A 19173-nucleotide genomic window follows, 5' to 3' on the forward strand; every position below is an offset into this window, starting at 1 on the left:
CACTCTCCCTTCTTCCAAGACAGTTTAAAAAGCTGGACAGCAGAAGCAGACCCAGTATTTTTTCAGGTGAGGTCACTTCCCTCCTTCCACTGCCCTGCTTACCAATCTGAGGATTGTATTAGCTCTTTTTGCAAGAAGATCTCGGGATTGCTAACATATCACATTGAGATGCTTGTCTGCCCTGACCTGTGCCTCCAAATCTGCAGCTTTCAGAGCTAAATTACTGATTTTGAAGACATGTCCATATTCCTTGCTCCTAAACACAAAACTTCATATTTGCCTATATTAAAAATGCATTTTGTCTGTAATGCTACACTGCCTTGTCCTTAGTGCTATTTGAGGTTAGTGCTTTCTGGCAGTTTTGTGCCATGTCCAGATTTGGTCAACCACAGTCCTGTGTTTGCTTTTGAGTCCTGTTTGCTGTCAGATCTAGTACCCTTCTCTGCAGAATCCTATCAGAAACACTCAGTGATGATTCCACATCACAGGCTACTTTGTGAGATCTCTCGGTTCATTTGTAATCCATTTAAAGCACACCTCGTTCACATTAGTTATTGCTAATTTCTTTATTGGAACCCCAGGCAGTATTTCATCAAATGCCCTACGAATGAAATTTTATCTACAGATTGAGGTAATAACCTCAAATAATGGTGTCAAAGGACACAGAGGGATACAATCTGGTTTTTCTCCATTATAACATATCACCTAAAATTACTTTTTCATGGTTTACATCCTTACATTCCAGTTTTTAACTGACTCCTATATCATCCTTTTTATTATTTTGCCTGATGCCGGGGTCAGCATGGCTGGCCTGCTACCTACTTCCTTTTTTCAAATTTTGTTAGCTAAACATTTTCTCGGGCTCCTGAAATTTCTCAGACTATATAAATTCATCAGAAATGCACACCAGTTGGCTGGAATTCTCTTCAGCCTGCTCTATGCCACTCATGACAACAAACCAGCCAAGTCTCAACCTTTTGAAAAAAGAGTGAAAGAGGATGAACCGACACAGGTCAATTCTGGTTATTACTGCAAGTCATTAACTATACTGTCTGAGGAACGACTTTGGCAGGACATTTAATTTTGTTCTTCAGTTTTGTACTTAATTTACCCATCTATTTTAGCAGAAAAGGAAGGAAGGTGTTACATGTGCTCAAGTCTAGCAATATGTTCTCCAACAGTAAGTAGTATGTGATACCATCTTGCATCGCTCAGGGTGACAAAGTATAGCCAGAAGACTCCCACATTTTCTCTTAAAGTTAGCTCATGTACTTTGGAGCTCATGTACTTTGGAGGGAGAGATTTTTCTTTAGAGCTAAAATTGCAGAACTGGCTCTGGAGCTTGGAATCTCTTGATGCACTGCCTAATGTCTCCATGTACCTTTTGCCTTCTTGTGTGAGAAAGCAATTTCTTTAGAAACATTTTATTTTGGGGCTGTGCAGTAAATTTCAAGCTATAGCAGGATTCCTTCCAGTTATTGCTGTCCACAACAGAGAGCTGAGAATTATTAAAATTACAGCTCTTGAGATCAGTCACAGTTGAAACTAAGTCCACCTCCTGGGTACTGCTCATTGCATCTGTACTATGAGCAATTGGACACAGCATAACTTGCTTTTTCACGTCTCTGCATTGCTCTCAAGACTCAAATTCTTTGATGATTCAAAGTGTCTTTCCTGGCTGCCTGTGGGTGTACTGTCTGGTTCCTCAGGGAATTACAATGAATATTCCTCCTGCTAGTTTGCTCAAATCCACTGTTTTACAGTCCCAGGTGATTTCTATTGCAGAAAGAATCTGTTTCACATTTACTTTATTTTTGTGACATACCATAAGACACTGCTGCAGTCTGCAGTTCCCTGATCTCCTCTGGCTTTCCAAAGATTATATTTGGTCCCTACAGCTGCAGTCTCTATGTCCATTCATCACCTGCTCCATAGGAAAGTCCCCCTCTCAGTGATTCATGCAGGCATGATGAAATAGGGTGAGCCATTCTACCTTCCTATTTCTACTGCAGGTGCATCTCAGGAATTGGCATTTGCTTTGTAGATACTCCCTCTCTATTCTTGATGCACTGTTATGAAAAGCCCCTGCCCCCCCACTCCCCCCCATTACCATCACTGATAGATCAGGTTCCTTTGAGGCTTGCTGGCATGCTCTGTGTATCACATGCTAGGAAGCCAGAGTGTTGTGTTGAAGTAGGTTTTATTTTGATTTTTTTTTTCTTTTTAATTGGCTTGATGAATACATGAAGGGAAATAAAGAACAGGGCAATAAAAGGGAAGCTATTAGAATGCAACACTGAGGAGCTGAAACGATGGCTTATTCAATCACTCTAAGTCAGGCACAGATTACTTTTGTTATAGGGCTTCTCTGTGTCACTGCGTTAGAAAAGTCATTGACAGGAACCACCTGGGAGGAAAATCCAGTTAATTTGGTGAACTTGCTGTATGTAAAGCTCCTGGGAGTAGCATTCAACTCACAGAGTCAATGAACCAAGGTCAGAAAATTCAGCTGCTGGTGTCACTTGAAGAAGCAAAGTTTAACAATGCTTTTTGGAGACACCGGTGTGGCCGGACTTTGTTCAGATCCTACAGCCTTTGGTAGCTTCAAAGTGATGATTGAGTATTTTAAAATGGTGTTCTGCCTGCTGGTGACATATTTTTGCACTGTAACATTTAAGCTTTACATATTTATCAGCCAAAATTTGATTATTAATACAATAAGAATGATACACATTTTTTAAAAGCACCATGAACAGGTAACATAGTATTTTTCCTTAACATGTTTATAAACATATTATAAAACATTTGTAAGATTCTATTTCAAACAAAATAATTCACCTCCACGTCTTGCAAATCTTCAGTGACATTATTTTACTCAGTATCTCTCTTCACCTTTAATCTTCTGGTATGCAGAGAGTTGCAGTTTGCACCTCTTTGCTCAAGCAAAGGCATTACTGATTTGGACATGTGCGTTGACTACAGAGGACACACCTAACAATAAATGTGAAAGACAGCTGTGGTGGTGAAGATCCAAACATCCACTCCCTTGTCCAGATTCTTCTGGGTGCTGGTTCTTTAGCCACAGCTTGCAGGGCTGAGCAAAAGAGGTTTACACTGCAGCAACTGCCTGCAAATTCCAGTGTAATTGTACACAGTGCAAACTGATGCAGTGCATGCTCAAAGACAGCTGGGACCTACTTCATTCAGTTTGGAAGAAAGGCTAATAAAATAAATTTATTAACACCAAGGATTACCCATCACAGGATTTCATGTCACCTATGTTTCAAAGACATCTGATGAAATTGCCAGTGCTTGGAGCTACATCTGCTTGAGTTTTCTATCTCCCAATTTTCCCTCACCTAACAGTGTTAACATCCCAAACAAGACACATAGGCTTGTTTCAGCTCCACAAAAATCAACCTCAGGGGAGCATTCAACTTCATGGATGCCTGTGAATCTTGTCCAGGCTTGTGTTCCAAATATCTGATATTCTGGCCAAGGGATAAAATTGCTGCATCCAAGGCTAAGCTGAAGACATTATGTCTTCAGGGGCAACTGTGGCTGATTTGTACCCACCTCTTGAGGCACAGACTGCATGCAAAGAAGTCCATCAGCTTTTCGTAAAAGAATTTAGGAAGTCTGAATTTTTTTCAAGTTACTGATTAGCTCAAGGACTCATTTACGACATGGAAAATATATCACATAAACTTACTCTCTTCTGCCACAAATTTGATGAGGCCTGAGTTGTCAATGGGATTAAAAACCTTTCTCCATTGCTACAGAGTTCTGTTTTTGAAATGAATACATGCTTTGCATCCTCTCTTGCATTTCTCTGTACCTTCTTTTGTAATCTTTTGGAAATATCAAACATCACATAAATTTTGCAGTTTCTTTATCATTTGGTTAGCACTAATGACTTGGTGATGTCAATGCTTAGTTAACACTGTTCATTCTTTGGATTTAACTCCTTCTGCAGTAACAGAGACAATGATGATCTCAGCAAGAGTCAGACATGTAACCCATCCAATATTGCCAGTGCCCAGGTGCACCCAGTCATAACGTTTCTATGAAGGTGAATCACATCTAAAACGATTCTTCCTGATATCATTATGTGCTTCTTCCCTAACTTTACATACTTTAATAGGTTATCAACAACATCAGAGAGGAAATTGGCCAAGCAATTAATGGACTGACAGCATCTGCCTCATTAGCACTGACTGCATTTATCCCGTGCCCTCAAACTTTTCAAACCGAACTTCAACACCCACCTGATATTTTAAAGCTACTTACGGAACTTTGTAAGTTACCTTGAAATTAGTCATGTAAATCACGGCTGTCAGTTGTTTCATACGATTACTCACTCATTCATATAATTACTGCCTAACAACTATTTTGAGAGCAAATTTTGTTGTACATCCTGTTCTTTGAATCTCTTCAGCTGATTACTTCTCAACTGCCTGCTACACTGTCTTCCGAAAGAATGTAGATCCAATCTAAAGACATTTGATGTCATCAGTTGTCTGTAAAACTCTACTCAAAACCATTTAAAACATCTGTTCTTTTGATGAAATTGTTTTCAACTTTGTCTCTTGCACTCAGTAATCTACACATAGTAGATTAATGCAACACTTTTGGGAACATGATAAATATTGTTTTATCTTCATAAATTCCATGTTTTGGTCTCTCAGACCTGGCCTCCAGCTTAGGACAGCTGCCTTTCTTGGATCTTTTGTTCATTGGCTTGCTTATAACTTCACAGATGCAAGAAATCTTGCTGTGAAGTTGTTTATTGTTATTATCTTTTATATTTTCCTAATGGATGTGAATTGCTCTTAATATGCAACATTTTCTATTTCAGAATATTTAGATTTTAGGTCATCATTCTCACCATCTACCATTTTAGTTTGATTATGTTCACATCTAATATTCACATAGTAAAAATTTCCACAAAAAAAACCTTCCATGGCCACTATGTTTCTAGCGGTGATGGCAAGGATGACCATCATTGTAGATTTTGCATTGATATATCTGAATACAAGGGATTTATACTTACAAATCAGCTCACGAGGTTTTTTTGTCCTTATTTCTTCTGAAGTAAGGTACATTCTGCCTCATAGGCTGCTAATCCCCCCCTTCCTGCCCCAACAGCTTCACTGACATCCCAGAAGCCTTTCCTTTCTCAATTGCTACCGCTTTGCTCTTTGGAGAGCTTTTTCATCATGCACATGCTGCAGCACTTCTGATGACACTCAGTCTGTGGCATTTTACTCTCACTCGGGGTTTCCACGATGTCCGGAAGTGGCATCTAATTGTGGATTTTGGTAGCTCTCCAAATTATGCTCTTTCAATTTATGCCTGAGGGAACACTTCATCGGCATCTGAACTTCTGAAGTTCATAGCAGAACTTCCAGTGTGAATTATACATACGTCGTGGTTTTTGGAAAGATGTCCGCTCTTTTTTCACACTCACTTGTATGTTCTGTTGATCAGACACAATCCAAATCTGCTAAAAGCTGTGTATTTTTTAAACTGCAGATAAAATTATTAGTATTCTATGAACGTGAATACTAGCAGTGGATTTATGAACAAAACTGGAATCTTGGTTTTAGTGACTCTCTAAGTCATACAAATAAAGCCTGTCAAACTGAATGTTTGCCACCTCAGATTATACTAGCTACCACATCAGCTCAAGGAGAAAAATCTTAAGGTATGTTCATAGATCTCATGAAAACAAGGACACTTCCCTCATTAAAAAACATCATAAAATGAGATAGAGAAGTCACTTAGAAGTCAAATCACAGTTATGTGACTTCTGAAGATGAGACTCTGCATTTGGCTGCCTCTGCATGAGGCAATTAGAAGTCTCTATGACGTTTAAATCATCTTTAGTATCTTCCCTTTGCTATAACTACCTCATAGAGACTCTTCTCTAAAATAAACATCCTTTCAGATTACAAAAAAGTAAAAAATTCCTAAATGGTTTTGAAAGGAGAAGGAAGAAATTAATCTCACCAAAACTGTGCAACAAAGGAAACAAAGATACACTTGTTTTAAGAGCGAGGACTATCACCACAGAGTGCAATGAGAAACGAGAACAAAGAAATGTTACTGCAGTTCAGATCTAACTTTCTTCCTTATCCATGGGGAAGTGAGAAATGGAAGAAAATGTGCAACACCTGGAAAGGACAAAAATATCAGGAGATGCAACAAAGCAAAACATTCCCTCAGATGAATAGGTTTCCCTTTGATCAAACAAAAGATTTGAAATGTGTCTGTTTTAAACAGAACAGAAAATGAGAGTATGCAATAGACAGCTATAATGGATAAAGAGTGAGATGAATCTCAACTGGTATGAAGTGCTCCAGTTTGTTCTTCTAATCTCGTACAACTCCCTCACAACTAGGTAATTACTTAGTTGCTGAGTCTATCCCATTAGGATTCTATCATGAAAGCCGGGCTGCTGTTGAAAAAGTAGCAAAAAGTAGAGACTGCTATTTTATTATTGATAGTTATTTTGGTAGTAATGTCAATAAAAAATGGAATATGCCATTGACCAGAGAACATCAACAACAATAACCTGTCTCCGTGAAAAAGCCCATGATCTAGCCAGTAGTCATTAAATCATATATATGAGCTTAACTATATGTATAGCTGCTGTATTCCCAGCTTCTTTTTAAAAAGTCCTTGTTTAAATATTGTTCCCTCACCGTGTGCACATGTCCTGACCTATAAACCAGGCAGCATAAATATAGGGCACTGGCCACAAATAGCCCTTGTGTTCATCTAAATCATAACTATAAGATAGCACTATTATCAACAACCACAATCATATATAAAAAAGAACAAGTAAATGCTATTAGTCCATCTACGAGGCAAGAAAATTATCACAGGAATCCTTCTAGTATATTTTCCTAAAGGCTCACATTTTTCTTTACTGCAGCCCCTGTTAATTGATAAATTTTGCATTTGCATCACCCGCCATTTCCAGGCAGGCATGTTTCACCAGTCATCTCTCTCAAACAACCCACCTCCCCACATCTGTTTGCTTCCTTTCTGGCCCCTCTCTCTCAAGAGCTAGGCACAGCTCCAGTGTTCTCATTTAGTCACAGTTCTGTACTGACATGTAGAGGAGGTGATGCAGAAAACTTGAAGTTTATTTACAAACTACAAGTGACTACATGCCTTAAATTTAGCTGGTTGCACCTGCCAGAGACGGGCCTTCCAAAAAACATCTTCCAGGACAACAAACCAAGCTGCATTAGCTCAGTTCCATAAGCAAAGGAGATACAGATTGTTACCCTGATTGAATCAATTACCAGTGCTATAGCTGGCAGAACCCCCCCAAATTAACACTAAAAAAGGGCAGGAAAGCAGAAGATGGCCATCTTTTAAATCAATATCCTACACAAAGAAGGAAAAACCTGAAAACTGCAGGAACCTCGATTGAAAAGGAAACCGCATGAATCAGGTTAGTTCACCTGGCCAGATACTCGCTCAGGGAAACACCAAAACTAGCCAAAGCAAAAAGCAAAAAAGCACAAGGCCAGAGCAGAGTGCCATGACCAGAAGCTATACTGCTGTTCCATTTTGCTGCCTCCAAACTTCACAACTAATTTAATAATTTCTGCATTTTAGTAGATGTTTCACTTTACCTGAAAACTCATCTAGAGCTAAGGGAGATTTCAGCATTCCTTGAGCAGTGCTGATACTAGAAGAGGACTTTTCATGGTTGCAGTGCAAAGCATTCAGACACCAGATTGGGAATCCTCCACCTTCTCTTCATTTCCAGAGGCTGACACTCCAGGTTCAAGCTTCTTTTAGAAATGCTGGCATACAAATGGTGACACTGGTTCTCAGCAAGAATCCCTTTAAGCCCAGTGTTTTGTCTCCTACAATAGCCATTTGCAGATTCCTTGGGAAGAGGGAGAACAAAGCAAATTCCTATGGTATTTCCCCTAATACTCTTCCAGCTTCTGACTATTTTCAGCCCAGGGAAATTTCTGCTCCTGTTGTAGTTTGTTTAGTGTCCAAATGGATCTCTCTTTCACACACTTTTTCCAGTCTCACATGAATTATTAACTTCTGTTCTCATTTCAGCTGGGATAGAGTTAATTTTTCTTCTTAGTAGCTAGAAAAGTGCTGTGCTTTGGATTCAGTATGGGCTTTGGTATGAGAAGAATGTTGGTAATACACTGACGTTTTCAATTGTTGCTAAGAGATCAAGGCCTTTCCAACTTCCCATGTCCTGCCCACGTGCAGGTGCACAAGAAGCTGGGAGGGAGCACAGACAAGAGCAACAGATCCAAATTTGCCAGTGAAATATTCCATATCATATGATGTCATGCTCAGTATATAGATGAGGGTTGGCTGGGAAGCTGGTGCTCTCACTTCCGGGATTGTGGTTTCGGGATCTTCTCTGGGATCGCTAGCTGGGAACGGGTTGGACATTGGTCCCTGGGTGGTGAGCAATCTCATTGTGCATTACCCACTTGAATTTTCTAATTTTTTTTTAATTATTATTTTTTTTAAAAAAATTCCATTATTAAACTGTTTTTATCTCAACCTACAAGTCTCCTTACCTTTACTCCCCCAAGTCCCCATCCCTTGGGTGGGGGAGAGTGAGTGAGCAGCTGTGTGGTGTTTGGCTGCTGGCCAGGTTTAAACAGGACAACTTTTATCACAGCACCCTTTGGCAAAGTGGCTTTTGGCTACTCACCTCCATGAAGAACCACCTCCTTTTGTTTGATTTCCTGCCCCACCTCTATTTCACTTTATTTTCATTTTACAGTTCCTAGTTTTTCTGCAGGAAGAGACAATCAACAGACAATCCCTATCCACCTTTCCACACTACTCCTGTTTTAGTGGCTCTCCAGCAATCCCTTTAATCCTCTTTTCCAGGGTGAAGGGTCTTAGCCTTTGCAGTCATTCCTTATGTAGAAGTTGATTTGTGCCTTCTGTTGCCCTTCTGTAAATCTCCTCTAGACCTCTACTTTTTCTGAGACAAGGGGACCAGTACTACACAGTATGCGAACTGTGGTGAATTACAATTTTATACAGTGTATTTTCTGCTTTGCTGTCAGTTATTCTCCTAATCATTACCAGTATTTTAATTTCCTCTTTTGACTGCTGCTGAGCACCAATTTGATGTTTTCAGAGAGTTATCTATCAAACTCTCAAGAGGTCTCTCCTGAGTAGTAGAGATCACTACAGAGACCATTACTGCAAATGTGAAGTTAGGATTGGTTTTTTTCCCCATGTGTATCACTTTACATTTACCCACACTGAGTTTCACCTGACGTTTTATCGCCAAGTTGCACAGACTTTCTGAGATTCCTAACAGTTGGCCACTGCCTTTATCATTTTGAATAACTTCATATCATCAGTAAACTCTGTAGCTCAATATTCAAACTCTTTTCAAGGCCACCCATGAATATGGTGAACAGGTGAGGGTCCATGCCAGGATTCTCGCATTTGTGCCATAGCTGGGATGTTTATTATGCAAGGTAAGCTTCTTTACTACATTTTTTTTTTTTTTTTAAATTTTCTCAGGCCCTAGAATGCTTATTTTAGTTAAAAAACAGAGAATGAACACTGGCCATCACAGCATTTTATTCTATTGTTAAAGATGACAGGACAGAGGAATCTCTCGTGGTAATGTTGAAGTTTCTGGTATATCAATGACAAAATTGAGAAGTACCAAAAACCCCAAAGGTAATTTCCTTAAAAAGGAAAGCAAGCAGAGGAGAAATAGCACAAGAATCAGCTGATACCCAGGCAGATAGGAACATTATTACCACAAAATCTTTGCCATCCATCCTCCCATATGAATGACACAAAGTATGATGGGCTAGTACACACATCAGGTTCAGTGGAACTTGTGGATACAGTTACTGAAAAGAGAAACCATAACAGCATCTGGAGATTTATTATTCAGGTCGTTCCAGCACAAATTTGTCATCTGCTTTAAAAGTGTTTAAGGTGCTTGACAAGATGAAGAATGCAACGAAAACAGAAAGTCAGGAATTTTCTAGTCTGCAAAATTTTATTAAGCAACAGCTGGACAACTCTTACAACTCCAAATCATCAAGGAAAAATAGGGCAATCAGTCCATCTCTCAATCATGTAGACAGTAAAGAATTTGGACAAACCACATTTTTATAGGGAAACCAACAATGCTTTCTAGGCACCTCCTGCAAATTATGTTACACAAGATACATAAAAGGAGAGGCAGATCAGGGTAGTTTTTAAGTACAGTGGAAACCAGGTATACCATGGTATACTGAGGAGAAAAAAAAAAAAAGAAGAAAACTTGAGATTCCAAAAAATATATTTAAAAAATACTATAGGCATGTAAAAGTACACAAATTGTGTACCCTATTTTCAGAAGCCTTAAGAAAAACATGCTGGGCTTGCTAGCTTAAGAATGCATGCACCTGCATGACTATATGCTTGTTAAATAAAAAAAAAAAAAAGAATTTAAAAAAAAAAATCCAAAATCATGTTCAAAGTTATAGTACCAAAATGATGCATTTATAAACAAATGCAACTCCCCTTCTTTTTCAGGAAACACCACAGTGCCTTTTCAATCAAATGCATCCCCATGCTATTCCACAACACCATATATTTTATCTACAATAAACAACGAGATCTTGAACAAACATACCCTCCCCCAAATGCACAACACATAAAAAGAAAAGAAAGCAGTGAATGCAGAAATAGTGAAACGAAAGGCAACCAAAGGCAAAACATGTATCAAGCAAACAAAAGAAACAAAGGGAAAATTAGGAAAGTTCTGAACAAATAGCTTGAAACAACATAGGTAGGAATTACAAGCTGAGCACTATTCTGATGAAATACTTGAAACTCAGGTGTCTGCACACTGTTCAAAAATGTTTCCTTTTTATTATTACTTTAATCTTAACCCATATCTTAAACCATCTACTTGGCCAGTAAGATCAACGTTCCACAAACAGACAACATTTGTCAGGACTCAGAATTGCTGGATCAGATTGTATTTTAAAATTCATATTCATGTAAACTGGAGGGCAAGGATTAAGAACAAACTGGCAAGCTTTAACATCATACCATCTAATATTTTCATTGAACGCTCTGGACAGGTACATATTTGGTGTTTTCATTCATTTAATTTTAAGTCATACAAAATCATGTTGTTTTGATCCTGCAGTCAACTCTGGGTCAGCAAATCTGTGCACTTGCATACTGCTCCACAACAATTAATTTTGCCTTGAAGCACAAATTTCTCATTACAGATCCATTTGCAAAATCAAAAATTGAAGGGTGAAGTTTTTAATTTTCTTAGCAAGAATCCTATTTCATTACTTGGTTAATTGCTTTTGTCTTAAAAATCTAATTTTCTAGATGCAACAAACTGATACATCTTCAAAGGTATCAGGCAAGACGCAAAGCTGAGTCTTTTAATCTTAAAACTTCTCTGCAGGATTCTTTTACAAGGACATTATATAAATACAAAGATAAAATAATTCACATAGCCCACTGTTCACAAGTAGTAATTAATCTTATTCCTTCGAGAATGGTGCATGTAAATTCCAATCCTACAAAGAGAACCTGTGGTGCCTACCTGCAGACTATTCCTGAGGGTAGCAGGACTATAAATTGGTATTTGCTGATGGAGAATGGTGCTTGCCTTGAAGGTGAAGGGACTTGAAAACGAAAATATTAGTCTACCAGAATTTTCCCATTTTTGTCTGCAGTATAACACTCTCTTCTAGTGGGAAAACCATGTTGCCAATCTCTAAGTAACATAAACAGCTTGCTCTCCTGTGATGGAATCCTAGAAATGGGAATAAAAGGCAAATATCTGAATGTCTACTCTGTGGCCAGGATTTTACTTCCAGCATTCTTCAAGGGAGGTTATACAGAACTGTCAATATAGTTGTTGGCTAGTGTTTTATAATTTTTTTAAGTGGATATATGGGTCATATATGTCATTATTACTTTACAATCACATAGTAATGAGAAAGTACATTTTGGGTTGGATTCTACTCTTATGTATCTTGGTGCAACCATGTAGTGAGGTTAGAAGTTGGCCCTCTGTCAGCATGTCATGCAAGTGACTCATATGTTGCTAATCTCCAAGTCAGATTTACTGGTCTGGAGTGGTTTGGGCTCTGTAGAAATGTGCAATTTCCAAACTGTTGCTCTGGGAAACACGTTCTTAAAAGCTAGTGAAAACTTACTCTGTCTTCTCTCCCCTTTCTCCCAATCAAATCAGTTTTGGAACATGCTGCTCTCTTCATAGGAGGATTTAAATTGTTTCTGACAGGTAACAGGGCACCAAGATAACGTAGGATCACATGCATCAGGCTGCAAAAAGCAAATGCACAGAAACTATCTGAGGCAATGATCAGACAAGCTCCAAAATCTGTTTGGAATTTCAGAGAAGATGCTAAAAAGACACATCGAGGAGTCTGGACCTACAGAAAGTCTAGGCTCAAGGCTTCAGCAAAGTCAGGTATCTTTGACACCTGTAAACCTTCATGCATCTTCATAAAAACAATGGAACAAAACTGGAGAGAGAAATGTGGAACTGTTTTACTTGCAGTTGCACCACAGAAAGTTTATCTGACATGAACCTGTGTGCAGATTTACCGATATTCTGCCAGCCCACAGCACATGTTACTGCTACCTCTGGAACTGAGTGCAAAATTACTAACGTGACAATTCCTTTTTTTTCCTCTTTCACCCCCCTCCTTCTCACAGTTTCTTAGGGTGTTGCAGAAACATGATACTGGAGAAACGTGATATTCTTGTTGTTTCAAGCTAAAATTTGCCACTCCGTGCATGGTGCACTTCATACTAGACTTTAAGTATTAATTTTTAGACTCTGTTAGAAGCTTTATTTCAAGGATATGAGCCATATTATTTCAAAAGAATCAGGTTTTCTGTTGCATCCCTTTGCAATTCCAGTGGAGCAGATTCTGACCTCAAATGGTCACCATGGCCACTGGCTGGCATTGGGGCTTTCTCTGCTCAAAGCTGCTGCAGCCAAACCCCACGGCAGCTTCATGCTGCTCTTGGAGCAGACCTCCAAGGATGAGTGGAGGAACTCCTGCTCCACCAGGTTTCTGATGGAGCATCCTGAAGAGGTAAAGCTGCTGCAGGCAGCGTCAGGGCTCAGCTCCGTCAGCTCTGTGCAGCGCTAGCTCAGGTATCAGAAGCGCTATGGCTGTGTTGGAATCGGCTGAGCCCAGCTGAAGAAGTGTTATTAGTCTGAGCAGAGGAAAATGCATCTACTGCTGCACTATTTCTTCTGCCTCAGCTAGCTTATTTCAAGCTAGTTTGCTTGTATCTCTGCATTACGCCATTGCCAAACTCTACTAAACTATGCAATGAACTTCTTACAAACTGAGCCTATATCATTATAGCCTCTTTTATCACATGACCCACCTGATTTTATCTCAAGAAAAAGCACTGTACTAAGAAGAGGGAAAGCAAATCAAGCCTTGTATTTTTAAAACCACTCCCAACTGAAGTATATAGTTAGAAACAAAGGAGGAAAACAGTGGAGAAGGACAGATTTCTGCAGGTCCCGAAGAAGTCATGTACACTCCTCGTAGTCTACACAGTCCTCCATAGCAAACTCACTGTGTTCAGCTGCCAAAAAAATATATTTGCCTGCCTGCATTATGAAATTTTTTATACTATCCAGCAAAACCAGGTTTTCCTATATGCATTCTGGCAGCAAAACATACTGCTAGCAAACAATTACTTACAAAGATGCTCTTTAAATATAAATAAGAAAGTGTGTATAACTCACTGATACATAGTAATAAAATAATCCCTAAATCACTTATTTCATTACGCAAGATAAATAATTTGTCTTTTCGGACATTAACAGGAAATCTGCATTAAATTATCTTTAAAAAAACCCACTCAAAAGTCCCTAAAAAAACAAAAACAAAACCAAAAAAGCCAACAAAAAACCCATAAAACCCCTAGACTGTCACAATTATTGCACAACTAAAAAAAGCTTTGGAAAAAACTTATTTAACTACTGGAAATTATTGTATGTATAAAAGAACCAGATATTTCTGAACACTTTGCTACATTCTTCCTAGAAGAACTTAGTTATCTACAGAAAACCTGGGTTTTACTAACAAAATATAAAATGTATCTACCTTTTGGCTGAATGCAAAAGTGATCTTCAGGATTTAGGTGATTATTTGGGGGGGAATTTTAAATTTGTTTCCTGTGTTGTATCTCAATGAAAAATAAAGCAACTTTCACTTGTTCTCTGTATAATTTAGGGTCCAGTTGCATGCTCAGACATTTACATAATTCCCATTCCTTTCATTAAAATTCTACATTTGAGAGTATTTTCTCTCTCTAATGCTGGGTATTCTCTATGCCATTAAAACCCTCAGTTAAAGGGACACTTAAATTATTTTCAAAAAGATAAAAGATAATTTTATCCTATAGCATTTTCTGACAAGTAAACTGGAAACTGGAAATTGAATTTATTTTCCTAATTTTTGGTAATTATTCCTTGTGCTTTGCTGGGGCAGAAACCAGGTCTCTTTCTATGCCAAGACTCTTTGTAAGTGCCATCAGAAGGATGCAATCATGACCTGGGCCAATGAACCCAAATTACTAACTCTGCTACTTGTTGTACTGGGTTTCATTTCTTGGTTCTCCATTAGCATAAAACTGCTGAGAATTGGAAAAAGTTGACAATGAACCAAGTGAAGAGGAATACTGTTCCCTGGAAGGTTAAAGAAACTACCTGCAGAAGTCTTCTATTTAGATTAGATTTTGCTCAGAAAAAAATTCATGTTGTTTCCATGTACTAACAATTTTGGCTTAAAACTACAGGTGATGTTTCTTCCAGCTGAAGATTTCTAACATGTGACTGGGTGGCCCTTCCCTCAGCAAGCACGCAAGCAAGCCATGGTATGTTTCTTCTCTTACAATGTTCCGTGTGTGCCTGTTATACTCTAATTAGAGGATGACTGGTTAGCATAGACGTTAGGGCAGGCGAGGATTCTCATCAGCCAACTTTCCTCCTTATGTATTGGAATCAGCGGACTGAGAATTCAACATACTGTTTGTACAGCGTATATAACTCAATACAGACAAAGGGCTTAATAGTGCTTCCTCCACAAAAATCCAGGCGAAACAATTCCATTGATTTTTAAGGAACCAGAGGCAAATTCATGTCTGTTCCTCTGTTCCATACACACTATACCTACAGGCACTCAAACTGCTGAATAAATCATGCTTGTGAGAAAGAATACAAATGGGCCCAGAAAACTGATGGAAATTCAACAAAATTAATTAATTAAAGCAAACAACAATCTGCTAGATGCCAAGGGGAATGTTGTGCCTGACCACTCCCACATACAAGCAGAAGCTGCTGAGCTTTGGGGTAATACAGGGATGGTACCATCTACTTTCCCCCTCCTTCCTTCCTACCTTACTTCCTCTCTCCAAGGAAACCATCTTGCAGGTGTTTTTTCCTGGACTTACCCTGTGGGACGTTACCTGTGGATGATCTGCCTCATCATCTCCCTTGGCAACTCTCTGAAACTTCTCTCTGGCATTACTGCCTCTGTGCTGTACAGTTCTAGAAGCCTCAGCAGAACAGCAGTTATAAGCTCACTGCACATTGGGAACTTCTACTACAGCAGGGTCTTATCTTGTGCAATATGTTCCTCTAGAACGAGTCAAATGCAACACACATCTACCCTACCATTAGGATTTAAGAAAAGCAAAGAGAGAAAATCACACCTATTCATCTTAAGTTATACCGAGTTTTTCAAGAAAGAAGTTAAACTGTGGAGGAAAGACAAAGACAAAGCAGCCATCGACACCTCAACCAACATCTTTCTCAGTGTGCCTTTCACTTCAAAAGAGTAATTTCTGAAGGAAACCTGCAGTTATGTTTTGTAACCTAATGTCCAAATAATAACATGAATAGTTTTGGGTTTTGTGTATTACTGGGGAAACTACTTCCATATCAAAACATATTCTGTAGCAAAATGCAGGCAAGGAGGAAAGAGAGAAAGCAAATAAACATGTGCACAACACATGGACAACACAGAAACTCTTCTGTGCAAGCAACCCTTCTGAAATGCTCCACAGGTCTGCACGTCCACCAGAAAGAACGGCAGAGAGTCATGCTACGGTTATTAAGCCTTCCTCTGTAACTCTCCATGTAAACTTTGGCTTCCCACTCTTAGCTGGAGCATTATATTCTCAAACCACAGTCACAAAGACTGCTCAAGTAGCAAGGTGATAAAAGGGATGATTCTGTGCAATTTTTCCTTCCTCTTTCAACTCATTTGTTCTCCAGACAGCCATGATGTTGCTTCCTGTAATGAAATTGCTTTCTTCATGACATTGCTTCTTGTAATGCTACCCTTCTGTCTCCTTCCCAACTCAAGCACTGATACACTGTTGTAGAACTTGATTCATACTGATTGCTAAGAAGACTGAATACACTGGGCCTTCTCATTCACTTGAAAGACTTCGTTGATAAAGTGTAAACACATTTAAATGAGGAGCGTGTACAGGTGTGGCCTCAGAGGCAGATCTGGTCACACTGTATCTCTCCCAGCTACAGGCCAAATCACAGAATACTGCTGATCAATATGAGCAAAGAAGCAATGCTCGTAATTATTTCCTCCTCTATCTTCTGTCACCTACTGAAAGATGTTTATCCCCAATAACAGCACACAAAACAAGCAGACATCAACTTCTTTGATACAGTGGGTTTCTAAACCACCCATTGGTAACAATTGTTTCTCTTCTGAATAATACATCGTTATTTATAAATTAAACATTGACCTACATAAGCCTCCTTGGAACTTGTGGTGCTCAGTTATTATCAGAAATCAGAGAAGAAACACGTGTCTTCAAGTATTATAGCTTCTTTTTTTTTGCTGCTATCACTGATGTAGTAGTAGTAGAGTAGTAGTAGTAGTAATAGTAGTAGTAGTACAAACTGGACCAGAAAAAAAGTTATGTTCCCTGTTTTAAAAAGAACAGCATGATATAAGGCAGTCTATCAAAAAGAGCAGTCTTTTTCAATCCCCCTATGAGCTTACATCAGCTACTGTAGCAAACACGGCAGAACCACCACAACAAGCCAAAAGCCACACTTCTCCACGTAACACTGAATGGCTCTCAACCCTTTGCTCTTTCTGAGACCCAGCACAACGCTTAAAAAGAAAAAAAAAAACACCTGAAAACAAACAAACAAACAAACAGAACAGAAAACAGCCCCCCACCCTCCACCCCATGACTGATTAGAGTTAATGCCCTTCTGTTGGGCACCAAGAGACTTTTCCAGTTTTACTGCCTTCTTCACTCCCAGGCACCTCTGCACACCTAAAGCAGGCTGCCCTGACATTTTCCGGTTTGGACTTTATGAGAAGGTTAACATTTTCCTCTCTCCAGTCTCTGCTTGTTCATTTGAGGCGTTGAGTCACATTAGCCAGAGCAACAGCAAAGGCCTGGACTGCAGAAAATGGGTACTGAAAGTCCAAAATGTAAGCATTGCCATCAATCCTTCCAAACTGCATCACCTAGGAAGCAGGGGAAGAGGAGAAGGGAAGGAAAAAGAGAACAAGGTCAGAAAAAGTGAACCACAGAAAAGGAACCAGAGAATAACAGCAAAATGTTTTGCTCCTTCGTACGAACACTTCACCTCCTGAGCTAGTATGTATGGGGCTACTCACACAATGGGGTATGATGCCAAAGAGGAGTAAGGGAGCTGTACTATTGGTCTGTGTAGAGTATTTGACTGCAATATTTGACTCTATAGAGTAAATTGAGCTCTAAAACATGTTAGACTGTATACAGCATTGGCGTAAGTAGATTGTCACCAATTACTTCAGCAGATGTGGGTTACACCAGCATCATGCTTCCTGCAGGAAAATACCATTCTTTCCTTTGGAGAGATCCTATCATCAGCCCATCAGGAAAACACATTTTGTTTTCAAAGAAAGGAGCTTTCAGGTAAAGGGAATAACCAATCTCCTGACTATAGTGCTTCATAGCCAGTAAGCTGGATGTTCTTGGCAGTTCTGTTTTCCTTTGCATAAACTTCACTAGCACATAATTACACCGAGAATGAATTCGCAAGGGGGCCGTGGGAGCTGTCTGAAATGTAAAGCAAGGCTAGTCAGGTTTTTTGCTGTTCTTCTGCAGGGAGTACCTGAAGTTTGGCCTATTATTACTGCTTTTTCATTCTCTTCATCAGAAGCCCAGATCGAATTTGCTCTACAGTGACGATCCTTGAGCTAGAACGGAGGCTGGCTGTGCAGGTCGAGTCAAGCTTTGTTCCCCCACCAACAAAACCTGCGGCTGGGTGATTTTGCACAGCTGCCCACAGGGACGTATTCGCAGCCATTTAACTGAAGAAGAAAGGGGTATAAATGGCTCTGACCACTGCCTTTTTAATGAGCTGCTGTTACAGACAAACAAAACCAAGAGACCACCACTGGTCATGCATGTTGGATATTTAAGACATCTAACTCCCAACCAGATGGAGTTGAGAGCCTTGATGTCTTTAATAAATCAAAAGTGACTTACAGAGATGGGACAACTGGACAAGGAAATAAGTATGTCTCCTGAGTCTCAGTCCAGTGTTCTGCTGATTGGTACCGCTTAATAGCCTGGGTTTGGTGCAGTAACATCTCACTCAGGACAAGGTGAGAGAGCCTAAAATTAAATGTCACAAACCCCTCTACCCACAGGCAGTTCAGAAGCCACCCAGGAGCACTTTTCTGGCGAGGGTCAGTGCCTCCCTCCTCTAGACCCAGAGGCCTGGTAACCCACAAGGGGAAATTTTGGCATGGAGGCAACCTAACTGCCCGGCCATCATCTCTGCCTTAGCCATTGCTGACTGGCTAACCTTTGTGAGAATCGCAAGAAGGGAGCAGTCTTCACTCAGCTAGCTGCCACCCACAACCACCAACAGCAAATGCAGCTACCGTTGGGGAGATCCATTGTGTTTATTACGAAACCCACCTACCTTCAGCAGTAAGAGTCCATGAGACCAAAGAAGGCCCTTATTTCCATGTCTGACTGCAGTAAGACCAAACATATTTTGTACATTTACTTAACAACTGAACTTCACCCTCCGTTCTTAATCTAGACCTTTGACAGCTGATTTTTATTAACCACATG

General features: G+C 39.5%; 1 protein-coding gene across 11 annotated transcripts in view; it reads right to left on the bottom strand.

Moving 5' to 3' along the window:
* Window positions 1-9592: 9592 nt before the first annotated feature.
* The window catches only part of TULP4 (TUB like protein 4), a 173482-nt gene continuing 163901 nt past the window's right edge, over window positions 9593-19173 (bottom strand). For 10 of the 11 annotated variants that reach the window (XM_074862751.1, XM_074862742.1, XM_074862750.1 and 7 more), the window contains one exon: window positions 9593-17567. In XM_074862751.1, the coding sequence (XP_074718852.1) occupies window positions 17451-17567 (117 nt within the window). In that variant the 3' untranslated portion in view covers window positions 9593-17450. The remainder of the gene's footprint in view (window positions 17568-19173) is intronic. The other variant, XR_012628163.1, reaches the window with a different exon arrangement.

Source organism: Strix uralensis, chromosome 3 (genome assembly GCF_047716275.1).
Source record: "Strix uralensis isolate ZFMK-TIS-50842 chromosome 3, bStrUra1, whole genome shotgun sequence".
Taxonomy (NCBI): domain Eukaryota; kingdom Metazoa; phylum Chordata; class Aves; order Strigiformes; family Strigidae; genus Strix; species Strix uralensis.